Source organism: Xenopus laevis, chromosome 4L, assembly GCF_017654675.1.
Source record: "Xenopus laevis strain J_2021 chromosome 4L, Xenopus_laevis_v10.1, whole genome shotgun sequence".
NCBI classification, from domain to species: domain Eukaryota; kingdom Metazoa; phylum Chordata; class Amphibia; order Anura; family Pipidae; genus Xenopus; species Xenopus laevis.
In genome coordinates, this window is record NC_054377.1 from 111,167,173 (window position 1) to 111,182,563 (window position 15,391).

General features: G+C 39.1%; 1 protein-coding gene and 1 long non-coding RNA gene across 3 annotated transcripts in view; one reads left to right on the plus strand and one right to left on the minus strand.

Annotated features, from left to right (window-relative positions):
• LOC108714460 overlaps window positions 1-15,388 on the plus strand; it is a 93,609-nt gene extending 78,221 nt beyond the window's left edge. The window contains exons 2-4 of the long non-coding RNA XR_001935369.2: window positions 402-541; window positions 13,253-13,414; window positions 15,054-15,388. This is a non-coding gene — a long non-coding RNA (uncharacterized LOC108714460). The remainder of the gene's footprint in view (window positions 1-401; window positions 542-13,252; window positions 13,415-15,053) is intronic.
• The window catches only part of grin2b.L (glutamate receptor, ionotropic, N-methyl D-aspartate 2B L homeolog), a 281,365-nt gene that overhangs the window by 30,802 nt on the left and 235,172 nt on the right, over window positions 1-15,391 (minus strand). For both annotated transcript variants that reach the window (XM_041589078.1, NM_001112897.2), the window contains 1 exon segment: window positions 2,918-3,126. In XM_041589078.1, coding sequence (XP_041445012.1) covers window positions 2,918-3,126 — 209 coding nt within the window.

Here is a 15,391-nt window from a genome sequence, read left to right on the forward strand (position 1 = left end):
TCTAGTTGCCAAATTACCATAGCAACAATGCACTGATTTGAATAAGATGCTGAAATATGAATAGGAGCGGGTCTGGATAGGAAAATGAGTATAAAAAAATAGCGGTAACAATAAATTTGGTGCTTTACCAAGCTTTTGTTTTTAGATGGCGTCAGTGACCCCCATTTGAAAAATATATATAATGGAGACCAATTGAAAAATTGCTTAGCAATTCTATAATATACTAAAAGTTAACTTAATGGTGAACCACCCCTTTAGTTCACCAGAAAAACTGTAAAATAGCAGTTTGAAAAACAGCAGGAGAGATGAATGTGTATTTTTTTTGATAAATGAAAGTGTAATATGCCAGTTGCCCTTTAATCAATATCCCCTTCTGACCTTTCTTTCTGTTTCTCTTATAGATATCGGGTATTGTCCCATTCTGTGGACGTGAGTAATAGCTGCTCAGACAGATATTGAGTAGGATGAAACAGGAAGGGTCCCCAGCTATACACATGACAGCCAAGAGGTGACAGCCAACATGTGACACTTTCCAACATTGGTAAGTAAATCCTGTGGGGGAATCTTTGATATTTTAAAGGTGATGCACAGTGCAAATGATAGCCCTCAATTCTATGCAAAGTTGAGTGTCACTTCGTATCCTGACATATGTCTCAAGCTATGATAGCATCTCAGACAATGACACGGGGCATGTCTGTAACTGTCATCACGATTTTCGCCAGCCTTCAGAAGAGAGAGAGCTGCCTTTCTTGTACAGCCACAGTGGAAAAGACAACCTAAAGGTCAGCCTTGTTTCTTAAAGGAAGGCAATGGAATTGAGTGTTAACAGATCTCTGTATATGCCAAGCGGGTAGCGCTCTCTCAAACTCCATTAGCAGCTATTTAAAGTAGCAATCTATCAAAGGCTTGAGCAATATCAGGCTTGTGGCAAGATGAGCTCACAGACTGTTGGTGTGTGCGCCCTGAATATCTGCAGTGTGTGCACATTTGCAATTGCGAGGCACCAGCATTACAAAAATCATTAAAGGGAATAAAGGAGATGATTGCCTAAAGTTGGGGAGCTTTGCAGCTGGCTTCATTGACTTTCATGTTTGTTTCTGCTCTGTAATCACTGCACTGCCTCATTTATCTGCCATAATCAGACAGAAATAAGAGAGGGAATCAGTCGGATTATACAAAGAATTACTGTAGGTGTATTACCTGACTTGTAGCTGGCTGCACCCCCAGTGCAATCTGATCCTGTGACCTTTAGGTTATATCTTCAGTGATATGGCCATACTGTACATGCACCAAGGGGGTTATTTACTAAAACTCGTTTTTTTCTCTCATATTTTACAAGAAACAAACGCGACCTAACTCCTATCCAAGGATTTGGCTAATTTACCAATAATTAAACTTGAAAAAAATTTGATAGAAATTAGAAAAATGTGAGTTTTAATGAATACCTTGAATTTTTTTTTTTGTGAAAAAACTAAAATTTTTAGAGAAAACAAAATTGAATTTTAATAAATAGACACATGTGGTTCAAATAGTAGGAACCCATGAGGAAGTGGGGGACAGGATCAGTCCAAGCCATTCTGCCACCCTGACAGTCTTTCAAATTTACCCTGACAGCTAAAACTGCCACTAAAGAAGTATTGTGCCTACAGTGCTCCCTTACTGCCATCTTGTTCTTGCTATGCTCCCTTACTGCCAACCTATTTGTAATTGGTTTTGACTTCCAAACTGCTCGCTGGTTGTTAAGGTAATGAGGTCCTAGCAACCACACAGCAGTTGAAATCCCAAGCCTGGATACTGCAGAGCAAAACATGTGAATATTTCCAAGACCACAAAAAAAAGACTAAGGGCAGAGACACAGGCTCAGATTCGGGGAGATTAGACTAATCTAATCTCCCAGAACTGCCTCACGCAGGCTAGAATGTAAATCGCTGGTGGGATAGCATTGGTAGTGCTTTGTTTTTCCGAAGTTTCCTTGTGAGGCAACTTAGGAAAATGAAGGGAGGTGAAGGCAGTTCGGGGGGATTAGTCGCCCAAAAGAAGAGGAGATTTGTTAACGGACAACGAATCTTCCCGAATCTGAGCGTGTGTCTTTGCCCTAAAGGTGGCCATAGATGGGCGGATAAAGGTTGCTGTTTTTGCTGTTGGATCAGGGAACATGTCTGTGTGTTGATGTGGTCCTTGTTTCAACAGCCTGTGTAGCTCCAATTATGAACATCTAAGCATCTGCCATTAACCCTGAACTAATACTTGCAAAACAGAACAGCCAGAGTAGTTTTCCAGCATGGTGCTGTTGTAATTGCAAAGGACTTCTAGAAACTTCTTCTTCTTCATGCATAAATCCAACATCATAACTTGTATGACAAAATGAGGAGCATAGGTTTATTGAGGTTGCACTTAAGTAAGAAGCACTGAATTCTGACTAACCTGTATTATCTAAGGTGTATATATATGTGGGCAGAGCACTAACCATAACGATCCCCACCTCCCACCCACAACAGAGAAATGGACCAACCCAAACTGATCAGTATGTTTATACCCTTCAAGCATAAGCTTGAATCTCCCCCACCCAAGTGGCTAATTAGTTGGTTCAGTGCACTGTAGCCAGCAGATCTGGACTGGGATTCAAAATAGGCCCCGGTGTTTCAAGTACACAGAGGTCCAAACAGCCTCCCAGCAGCCCACTGAATAGTGACTGTCGATTGCCAGTCTGGGCCTGGTAGCCAGCAACATGTAGGGTCAAAATCAAACATTTATGACCTACTAGTGCATAACCTGAAAGCTGGTCCATTTGTGGCCATCTTAAGAGACAGCACGTTCAGGTTCCATTCAAGTTATACATTTCCTTTCACACAAGTTACACTGCCAGAAATCTCCCTGCACAAAAAGAGAAATATAAATAGGTAAATGCAGTTCATACTCAATGCGTATCTGCTTGCGACAGGGAACAGTATTCCTCATGCAGGTTCCACTCAGTGGATCCACGTCTTCAACAATGACAAACGGAGCCTCCTCCAACGTCACGATGCTCAGATGTTCATCCTTGTGTTCCTCTGAATTTGGGTACAGGTCAAACACAGGCCAGACATAGTACTTCATCTTAAGGCTCCGGTCCTTGTACTTCCCCACCTAACAAACACATGTATGGAATGGAAAAAATGAACAAAAATGCAATTAAACTTCTGCAATATAAATGGACACAGGCCCACCTGGAGGTGGGCATTGAAAGTACTGTTTCTATTTTTGCAGATACTAAATTGTGCAGAACTATAGGTTCCATACTGCAGAGTGATTTGACTAAGTTGGGAAACTGGGCAGCAAACTGGAAAATGAGGTTTAATGTTGATAATTGCAAGGTTATGCATATGCAGATTAGAGGTGGGAAGGGGAAACCATTTTTTAATTCCTTATTTTGTGACAAAAAGTCACGCGATTTCCCCCTGCCGGGTTATGTTGTGATGGCTGATTCAGTTAATGCCTTTAAGAATGGCTTGGATGATTTCTTGGACAGACAGAATATCAAAGGCTATTGTGATACTAACTCTATAGTTAGTATAGATATGGGTATATAGAATTTATGTGTAAAAAGTATGGAGGGGTGTGTGTATGGATGCTGGGTTTTCATTTAGAGGGGTTGAACTTGATGGACTTTTGTCTTTTTTCAACCCAATTTAACTATGCAACAAGTATACAGTGGAACAGAGCTGACAAACAGCTACAAAAGACTTCTAAAAGGAAAACAAATATCAGTAGTAAGGCATAAGACGTAATGTTGTGGAGTAAGTGGAGGGTTGGCTGCAAAACAAGTCACAAGGACATAACTAATAAGATCCTAAAGGTACAACGCATTTTTTAGTGAAGCAAGTAGTTAATCACATGGTTTGGCAATGAGACTTACAAGTCATACTGCACTGCAAAACACAGACAGCAAACTGGTCACATACTGTATGGAGTGACTTCCTTACCTGCCTGATGTGGCTCTAGAAAGACTTGGGATAACCCTGCGTCAGAATTCACTATGAGCCTGTTATAATCCTGACTTTATAATTTATACAGTAAACTACGTAATAATATGCAGTGAACTGGCCTTAGTGCCTAGAAATACTGTGCCTTTACTAGTGATCTTTATGTTATTCCATCTGCTTATTTATGAGCCACTCTAGAATTCAAAGCACCATGTAGTTTTAAATGACTACAATGTTTTAGTTGAATACACAGTTTTCCAGCACAAGGGCATAAACACACAATTGTTCTAGCTGCTATGGGGAAAGGTTGGTCTGGGTTCATATGATGCTATCTCTAATTATTGTCGGCAAAAAAAACACAGCAGTCCTGATAACGATTGACAGTTGGGATTCTAGATACAGTAGCAGAATCAGAGCAATATGTCTCACAAGACTCATAACAAGATCAATGAGCCCATATCTGAATGGCTCCAGACTCCCTTTAGCAACATTTTCATCACTTTAGACTTTTAGAGCCTGAGGAGTGGGACAGATAAAATATGTCAGCTGAAGCACAGCAAAGGAAACACATATATGATGAACTGTTTTATTATTTTACCATTGTATATATACATTTATATACATTTATAATATACATAACATTGTATATATACATTTAGCATATTATAGTATTATTATTATTACATTGCTTTTATTGTAGGGGTTTGCTTGCTGATTCTGCATTTCTTCAGCACCCCTTGTCCATTTCCTATCTGACAACCCTTTCATCTCTTTCTAAAGAACTCCAAGATGTAATAATTCAATGTGTGGGATATGCACCATTCAGGAGAATTAAAAGGGTTGAGTAATGATAGAGAAGAATGCTTCCTAAGTTTCCTCATTACCTGCCCTGAGGCAGAACTGTCTCCATGCTACCATATTATACCACTTTTAGTGATGACAGTACCCCTTTAAATATGATATCCCAGAATCCCAGAAAATCAAACATTAGGTTTTTTTCAGTAAAACCCCAGGAAAAACTGTTTTTCAATTGGAAACAGGATGACATGTCAAATGATAGGATTTTTTGGTGTGTTAATCTTTTTTTTCTGGAACATGCTTTCCTTCCATAACCATGAACCCATCTGTTCAGTTATTGTGTCTGCTGCATGTAATAAGAACTTCCTTTGGCACCACAGTCTACATAGTAAGTTCTCTAATCACCAGGAGCACATGTATGTGTGTACTTGCACATGCTATGTTTAGAGCCTTAGATAAATACAAATGCACTCCATGTATAGACTTACTCATTGAAGCTCTTCTATCATCTTGTTGGATACTGGTGTTGCTTTAATTACAGAGTTACAGACAAGGCAGTCGCATTAAAGTCTATGAACTAATTCAAGCAGTTTGAGTTCTGCATTGGCCGTGAAGCCAATGTCAATGAGTCGGAGAGGGAATACTTCTGCAGATTCTCCATGTTGCATCTGAGCTAATATACATCAAAAGACGACCAATTTAAAGGTTTCTCCCAACAATTATTAAACTATCGTCCTTCTCTGCAGCTTTATTACTGCATGAAAACCTGTTGCAGATGTTACTGTTCTCTAATGACTCTGATAACAGTCTTGTTTGAAGAACGTCCCAAGAGGAGCAATTAAAATTAGCGGAACAGCTTGTTAGGATTCTGTGCCAGATTGGGAAGAAGAAGAGAAGCAAGATAAGAGGAGTTAGGGTTGTGTTGATAAGGTGGTGGGAAGGTATTGTATATAGCCTTTGACTCACGTAGAATGCAAAGTTTTGACTTAAGCACACATACGCAAAGACATGCACATATAGACACACACACATAGAGGAACACACATACATACCATACAAAGGTCTTTTTTACTAGGAGTTAATGCAAACTTAGTGAGAGGATGCTTTTCAATACCTTATATAATGAAGAAACCATAGCAATAAATACAAGGTCAGATATGCTCCCAGGTATAGACTGTAAGCTAAGTTGTACAGCACATTACTGAAATAGAGGATGCACAGGGGACACTTGCTGGGTGTATATTTAACCTAAATTATGTCACCGTGGATGTTAAACCATCCTAGCTTTCTTCACCTCTGTATTCTAAAGTTATATTAGCATCCACACATGTACCTCTTTTAGATATTTCTACTTCATGTTTATTCACAACTTCTAATAAGTTCTAGGTGGTTTTCTGTCAATGCCTTTGAACAGTTTTCATAAAATAACATATTTTAAGCTGTCGTGGAGTGTTATTCTAAGCGTCCAGGCACTGTGGCTACCAGTTGGTTTGAGTATCGGTCTGGTCTTAAGAATCAAATTTGTCATTCCACTTTATCTGCCACTGTAGGGTGCACTGGAGGATAAAAAAGTGACACAGAGCTACAGTTGCAGCTGTTGGTCCAAGAGATGCAAGAATAGAGAGGAGATCCTTATAAACGGTGCTTAGTGATGTCATTGGTTATAATCTGAGATAGTGATGTCATTTCTGTCACATGACTCTTTGAGACTTGTGTATTATAATAAATAAATTACACCCTGTTGCAAAATATGAACACTGACTGTGTATTATCCTGGAATTCTAGGAAGAAACACAATGTGAGTGAAAATTGTTCCTTTGGCAACTGCATTTATGATATGTGAAAGATTCTTCATAAATATATATATATATATATATATATATATATATATTTATCGGCACTCACCATTCACATTATCTTCAGCCAGGTGCTCACCAAAGTCTAAACATTCCAATCACAGAAAGCACTCACGGCACCAGTTTTCATAAAAAGCAGAACAGTCTTTATTCCTCCAACCACATGTCTCTGCGTTTCGATCCACAAGGGATCATCATCAGGATAGTGTTAAAAATCTAAACACACCTCTTATACCCTAAACCACCAATCAGTGCAATATATTCAACTTACACGAATGATACCAATCACTTTAACCAACTCATTGCCAAAAAAGTACACATGTGTAAATCATTAATCCATTATTACATAATGTGTGTATATATATATATATATATATATATATATATATATATATATATATATATATATATATATATATGTACCAAATTCGTATGTGAATCAATATTTTCTAAAATGAGAGGTAAAATGAAATGGTTGGAGGAATAAAGACTGTTCTGATTTTTATAAAAACTTGTGCCGTGAGTGCTTTCTGTGATTGGAATATATATAGCTGTTATAATTGGAGCTTAGTGATGTCATTTCTGTCACATGACTCACGACTTGTGTATTATAATAAATATAGTACCCCTGTTGCAAAATATAAGCATATTAGAAGCCTTTGGCCTTGTGCTTTTATATGGTCATGGAATTCCTTACTTATAATATCCTTATATTATACAACAGGGAGTACTTTATTCATTTTTATATATATATATATATATATATATATATATATATATATATATATATATATATATATATATATATATATATATATATATAGTACACGTGTGTGTAAGGCAACAACACAAGGTCATTATGACTGCATTAATGACCGATGATATGTGTGAGTGGGCAAGACAGTAGTGCACAAGTGTCTGTGGCTGTTTAACTTATAAAGGCCTGGAGTAGTACAAATATATTACAGAGGTGCTTTCCTATTTTGGGGTTTTATCCACCCACCTTCCCTTAATAGGCTGTGCCTAGCTACCAGAAGGAGAAACTTGTTGCCAATGGCTAAAAAAGATGAATGTAGCATAACACACACTGCCATTTCTACTCCTCTAATAAAAACTTTGCAGAACTCCTATCATTTCTTCTGAGCCATCCTGGGGCTAAATTCAGTGATAATTAACTATAAAAGTGCAGAAGTATTTTCTCACGTAATAAAGCCTTCTGTGCTATGTTATGCTCCATACTACGCTATGCTCCTTGCTACGGTAGTGAAGCTAACAGGCAGCATTAGATGTTGCCAAATGAAGAATGAAAAAATTGCTTGCAGGTGATCAGACAGCGTCTGGCAGGGATCTAAATGCTGTTTCTGTGTATCTGCAGTTAGTGTTGCTCTTTTAAGCAGAAATCTCCTGAATTATTTACAGTCCACGAATGAGCATTTAGTAAAGAAGAAAGAGCTGGCTGGATTTTGAGGATAAGTGAGATTTAACTACTTAGTATTCCCAAATGTACAGTATCAGTGGGGACAGAGTCTAAGTATGTACTGGACAACAAGATTTAATAGGAGTGTACAGCACCCGCCTAACAGCTCTGTATGGTGCCAGCCAGGCCCAGACTGGCAATCTGTGGGTTCTGCCAAATGCCAGAGGGGCTGCTATAAGGTGCCATAGAAATTCAGTATTTAGTGGGCTGGTGGGGGCTGTTTGGGCCTCTATGTGGGCTGATTGGGCCTCTGTGTATCTGAAATGCCAGGGCCTATTTTAATTCTCAGTCCGGACCTGGTGCCAGCCACTGCTGAAAGTACTCCTTGTGCGACTAACCATTAGCAACACAGCATTTAGTGTGAAAACAGACTCAACCTAATGGGACACAGTTATCAAAGGGTTAGACTTGAATTCATCAAGTTCGATAAAGGGAAACTTCACCTCTCTATTCATTATTACACAAAGGGCAACCCCTTTCCAAAAACATGTCTGTAAAATTCTATACAAGTGACTACAGACCTGGGGTGTTCCTGCCAGTCAAACTGTGGTCAATTCTGTTTTCAAGCAATGATAAATATGCCACAATATTACTTGCCAGCCACAGCCCAGTCCAATTCAAGGTTACAAGTCTGTCTACTTGCTCTTAAAATTTGAGAGCAAACAATTGCTATGAGTCTCCCCGGAAGGAAGGCAGTGGGTTGAGGTGTTTCATTGGGCGTGACCATGGCCTGGCACCCCTTCTGCTTCTGGCACCTTATGGAAATGTAGACGGGGCAAGGTGCTTGTGGGTATAATGTTATGTTCATACCTCCTAACATTTTGGAAATAAAAAGAAGGACAAAAAATTTGCTGCATATATCGTGGCAAATGTTTTAACCATGTTTGACTTTTCAGGTTATGAAAGTTTGAAAATATTTCTGTGGTTTTTTTTCCAGTTATTACAGTTTTGCTAATGAAGGTGAATTGCCCTTTAATCTGTGAGTCTAACTTTTCCCAAGGGACCTGTTATCTTATATTGTTAAGTTACTCATTTGCTTATCGCGAAATTGTTACAAAAGTATCTTATCTTCTGCTGTGGCAGTTCTGGGCTCTCTGCCAAAAGCCAATTAAGTTAGAAACAGTTTCTTTTTCTGGCTGTTCAGTGCAGAGAAAAACGGGACTTTCCAGTACAAATGAGGGACTGCAGGTTGAGCTGTTAAAAGAGGGACTGTCCCTCTAAACACGGGACAGTTGGGAGGTATGTGTTACCTTTGTGGCACTCTCAAGGAACGTTTGTGCAATTTAGAACATAGAAGTTATCCCAATGGATTGCAATATCTTAAGAAATATCAATCAAAGGATCACTTATAATAATGCAGATGTGGGCTGGTTATATTTTTTTAGTACACTTTAGATATCCAGAGGCTGCAGAAAGAGAAACCCACAAGCTACGAAACTGGGCTAATCGTTGCACCTAAGCAATCCCGAGAGTATCCTCATAACATATAGAATAGAGAACATACCTTGTATCATATAAAATACCTTTAATCACAAGCAAACAGATAGGATGGTAACAATGCTATTAAGATAATAAAAAAAATATTTTTGGACTACCAACCTACAGTGAATGTTACATAACCTAGATTTCCTACCTTCTCGGCAGCAGCTTCTATACTGAGAATTATCTGTGCTAGAAATAAATTAAACATGAATAATGCCAGGGTAAAAGATAGATTAATACACCTGGAAGCTTTAGGAGTGATTTGCTCCCTCATTTGCTAAACAAATGCAGCTTTGTACAGATATATGATACACCAATAAATTAAGGAATGGGTCCAAAGGAGAAGGCATCCGCCCAATGCCAGTATGAATAAATATTCATCCTCAGCACTCAGGTCATTGTTATACAGGTAGTGAAGTGCACTGAGACATGTGCTCATATAAAATAAAGGCGCATTAAACTGTCTCTGCTTAAAACTGAATTTGCAGGATTTTTTTTAATGCTATATGTCACGGTGATTTAACTTGACCACCCTTTACAAGTAAATAACTCTTAACAGCTCAAACAACAGTTATGCCTTTAATCTCTTCATGCATACTGGTGGTGGTACTTCTGGAATATGTGGCTGGCTAATCAGTTTTGTAAAAGACCTCCAGTTTGCTCACTAATGGCATATAGATTATAGTAAAGATACATATAAAGGTATTGAAACATCCAATACTTGAAGCGTTGAATAGCATACTTGGAGCTGGCTCAAAGAGAGACTTATAGGAGAAGGAAACCCCCTGGGCGCAAAACCCCTCCCCTGTGTTGCCCCCCCTCTCCTCTGGCCTACCTGTCCCCCTGGGCAAATGCCCCTAACTTGTCACTCACACCTCTGCGCAGGTCCTGTCCACGGAGTTCACAGTCGCCATCTTCTCCCACACGCATCTTCTTCCTGCTTTGACCGGCGTCTTCTGGAGCATGCACAGTAGGGACATTTACGGTACGGCTCTACTGCGCATGCGCTGAATGTCACAAAGTGAAATCGGAAAACTTCGTGACATACGGCGCATGCGCAGTAGAGCCGTACCGGTAAATGTTCCTACTGCGCATGCTCCAGAAGACGCCGGTCAAAGCAGGAAGAAGACGCGCGTGGGAGAAGATGGCGACTGTGAACTCCGTGGACAGGACCTGCGCAGAGGGGTGAATAACAAGTTAGGGGCATTTGCCCAGGGGGACAGGTAGGCCAGGGTGGAGGAGGGAGGGGGGGCAACACAGGGGAGGGGTGAGGGGGTTTTCACCCAGGGCATTTCCTTCTCCTTTTTCAACAGGAACAATAGTCATGAAAGTTTGGAAAGTGAACCCATGAGCATTGCTAACTTATCCAACTTTCGGCAACAAATGTCGGTCATGCAGCACTAAAATCTATCTGGTTAATAACCCCCAGTAGCATATGTTAAAGATCATGAAGTGTCACAGACTTGGTAGGATTTTGAGCAGCTGAACAAATGAATCAGTTAAATGGCCATCCATATAAGTTGATACATCTCCCAGAGTGCAAAGGGAACTTTCAGAAGAGGGATGCTTTTACTATCCTAGAAAGTGGTGGAGCAAGTGGTGGAGCAAGATTACTATATAGATAAGGCACAGGAAAATATTCTGGATATGCCATTATTTGTCAAATGTTTTGGGCAGAACAACTCACTTTCTTCAGGTACACAATAGCCTTACTAGCTCTTCTCTGTACCTGAGGAAGGGGCTTATTCCACCCAAAATGTTGCACAGAAGCCTGCAAGTAAATGTTGCTCTACAGAACTGAGCTGTCAAGAAAGTCAACTCACACTTTACTAATTGGTGTGGATGGGTAATTTATTCAGACTTTTAAAATAGCAGAAGTGAAGAAATTGTTTAGGCAGATGTTTTGAATACAAATCAGAATGCAATTTAATATGAATGCATAATTGTATAGAGTTATGGTGGGTCCATTTGGAAAACATTAATTTAGAATAAAACCGATTCCTTAAAATCCAAAGGCTCTCTCTTGCTATAGTGCTGTAAAGGAAAGGATGGATTTTTCTTACATAGAAGACTGACATGGTTCCATGCTGAGGCACAGTTTTACATAAGAAATCCATAGAGAAGAACAACATGGTGTAACAGTGGGAATATTCACCTCTGGAAGGATACTGTGTAGCTAAAGTAGTGCAAGACGGCACATGTAGCAGTAATTGCCTTGGGGAATAAACTGTATGAGCATGCTTAAATAACCCCAATGAGTTTGTACCTGGTGTCAGTACCCGTTTTATAAAGTACAACTGATCAGAAACCTATAGTAGCAGTGTGGATAAAAGATTCTCTGAAAGGACAGTAGCTGTGGGATTGCCCATAGTCACATCTGGGAAGGCAAGGTGGCAGTAGAAGAGCAGGTACTGTACTGCCCAGGCTTATGGCCTACCAACTTTGTCTGTTTTTTATTTATCCCAGCATTGGCCTGCAACTCATATGCCCTGGGTTTGAGAATGAACCATATAACTGAGGGTAGAAGGCTACTGGTGTTGTTTGTGGCAAGCCATTGTATTTTGATTACTGGTAAAAAGCTTGATGTAGGATATACTTAATGGACATTAATTTCCACCAGGGTGGTGAGTCATTGGCAATATATGGTTGTTTATAAATAGACTGTGTGTAACTGAGCGAAGAACACCCATAACTTAATCATCAATAAATTGTTCTGCCAGAAAGCAAGCCTGCCCTTCCAACCTTAACATGATCACTGATTTTCTGCATATCTAATTACCTAAAATATAAAAAATGTCTATACATTAGCATTACATATGGTTACAATTCTGAGCCTTGAGCTATGTGCACCTCACTGTGTGAATTTTCTTTTAGCCAACATTTCTGTTTCTTTTCACTGATAAAATCCTCCTACTAACACCCACAAGATTTCTCCTGAGCGGCACCAGCTTTGATTGTACCTACTCATTCCATCATGCTTCCTGCTTCTTTATAAAGGAGATTTTCTTTTAATAAGTATGCACAGGAAAAAAAAAAGAAGAAGATTATAATATTAATGCCATTTTGATAACGACTTTAAAGAGATATAGGGTATCGCTCATTCCTGCAAAAGGAAACATCCAGTTTTATTGGTGCCACTTGCTCTGTTAATACTTGTCACCTAGATTACGTTAACGATGGGAAATTCTATTGATGCCGATGGTTCCACACATCAGTACCAGTGGAGAAGTGCTGACAGCACAGGTTTAATTTGTGCCACTCTTTCTTACAACCCTTAATTAGTCCCTAAAATGCAGCTTTACATAAGATAGCACTTAAAACATTACTTATTAGTTGGTGCACCCAAACTGGCAATTAAGGACTTATGTCCCTTGTATAGTTATCTACATGTGCTCCTCAAGGGGGGGGTCTATGATGCTAGGGTCAAGGGGTGATGCCATCTCTGTTCTACTGTAAAACGGTGTCTTATAACTGGAGGGCTGCAGGTAGGACCTCCCTTATTTATGAAATGTATTATTTATTTCTTGCAGGCCCCCTTTTGTTCTACCTCCAGCCCTGCCATCTATTATGATAATCAGCTGTTGTAATCACTGCATGTCTTAATCAAATTGTGTTTATAAGTAGAATATGCAGCAGTATATTAATGTTCTCACTTATTCCACATCACAAATCCACAGGGATAATCCATCACTCTCCTCTGAAAGCTCAGCAGGGATTCTCAGAGACAACATCTGTTATGTTAAAGGCTCTCAAGCTCCCCTAATTACTCGACAGGAGATCCACCAGTACCACCCGACATCAGCCCCTTGGTAGAACGAGAGTATTGTGTGCAGATATGAGTAAGTCCATCGTTTTCTAAGATGACAACCACATAAGCCATGAAACGGTGGCAGAAGTTTCTATTATAGCAACACCCAAGTGCATGTCAGTACAGAAACAAATCAGAAATCAGAAATTTCACCACTGCCAGAAGTTTCACTCTATACTGTATATGCAGTAAAGGAGGATCCAGTTGTGTTTTTTTGTTAATCCATTCACATATTCTTTTAGAGGAATATGACTGACCAATTAAAATAACTATTATTGCTGCGTAAACCAGAGCTACTCCACGAGAAAGGCTTTCTTCAGAAATAATAAAGTCAATTATATTCCATTATCTTTCTCGTTAATGTGGCCACTAGAAGTCAATATTTCATCAAATCCTTAGTATGATGTTGTCAGAGTAATTAAAGCTGCTCCCACTCATAAAAATAAATAGATACTCGAGAATCCCATTGCAAAATAACCAATGTCAATTCTGAGTGAATGTAAACCCTTATTTAACATTAGACATCTATCTGTTCCCTTTAGAAAATGGCATCAGGGTTTCATTGTGGACAAAACTGGTAGGTAGGTAGACAGAAAGCAAACAAAAAGCTAATTCTTCTGAACTTCTTACAGACCTTTGGCAAAGTACTGTATCAGACCCGGAATAGGTATATTCTTGGTCAGTAATAGTCCGCAGCTCAAGAAGGATGGCCATCAGACAGCTACGCTAAAGTATAAAAATCTTTAATTTACGAAATGATGTGAGCAGACAACTGTACTCTTTGCTGACTGTTGCTTCGTGAAATCTATAGCTAAAAATATGAGACAGACACAAACAAGTGCCTAGGAGGGGATGCCTACACAGATGAGATGTCTCTGCTACTCTACTTTCAGCCTGAGTGGAAATGTAATATGTTGGCTCCTCTCTGTGGGTTTGAAGGTAAATTCTGTTCTCCTTGGCTGGCTTTTCAGGAGAGCATTGATGAGTTGGGGATTTGCAAGATACGCCAGCTTTTTACCACCCACCACACACATTTTTGTATCTTCCCCCTCGCATGGAAAAACAGGACACAATGTTTTTTCAAGTGCCAGACCGGGATGCAATCTTTAATACATTTATACTGCTGCCGAGAGGAAGTGGTCTCTTATGGTGCAACTCATCCTCATAATTAGAATCCTCTTTATATAACAACTCCTGCTTCTAGATGAACATTTAATACATGTCAACCATATGCCAAGGCATGTTAGAACATTTGTTTGGAGCCTCTCATATACAGAACCATCCATTCTTATCAATGGTGAAAAATCTGCTATCTTTAAAAATGCATAATCTGATGCAGACGGGGTCACTGATTTTATTACTGAATGTCCTTTATAGTAAACACAAGTACGAACCGGGTATTTGCCTATAAATGTATAGTTATAGCAAGATGCAGAAATGGATAATAATCTCAATCACCAAGAACAAAGAATGATGGATTATTTTGAGTGCTTAGGTTGACAGGGCTCATTCTTATGAAAACAGCCAACAAGCAATAAGAAAGTCATAAAGGACGGCAGTGGATGTTTAATAAATGTATTTCACAAATAGTGTTCATTATACAGTGTTTTTTTCTACTGTTGTTTATTTATAATTATTTGTGTATTCACAACCAACTTTTTTTTTCCCAGCTGCAAAAGACATGCCATGCTGTGAGTGACTGACAGATTTCACCTGCTCTAATTGGCTGATTCCAACATGTGTAAGCAATTCGACAAACAGCATGGTTGGGTGGTTTGTACTAGGGAAAAAGTGTTAGCTTTGAAAAAGCACACTTATAAATAATGTTTGTCTTAAATGCTATAAGAAAAAAAAATAATGAAAGCAACTTGTGAAAAAAGAATCATTAAGCTTCCGCTATAGTTTATATCAATGGCAGTTCCTCTGTAGGACCTAAAATAGAATTCCAGCAACATATGTTTTGTCTCTGTGATTATTTGTATCTTACTCATTCATTAAAGCAATAGTC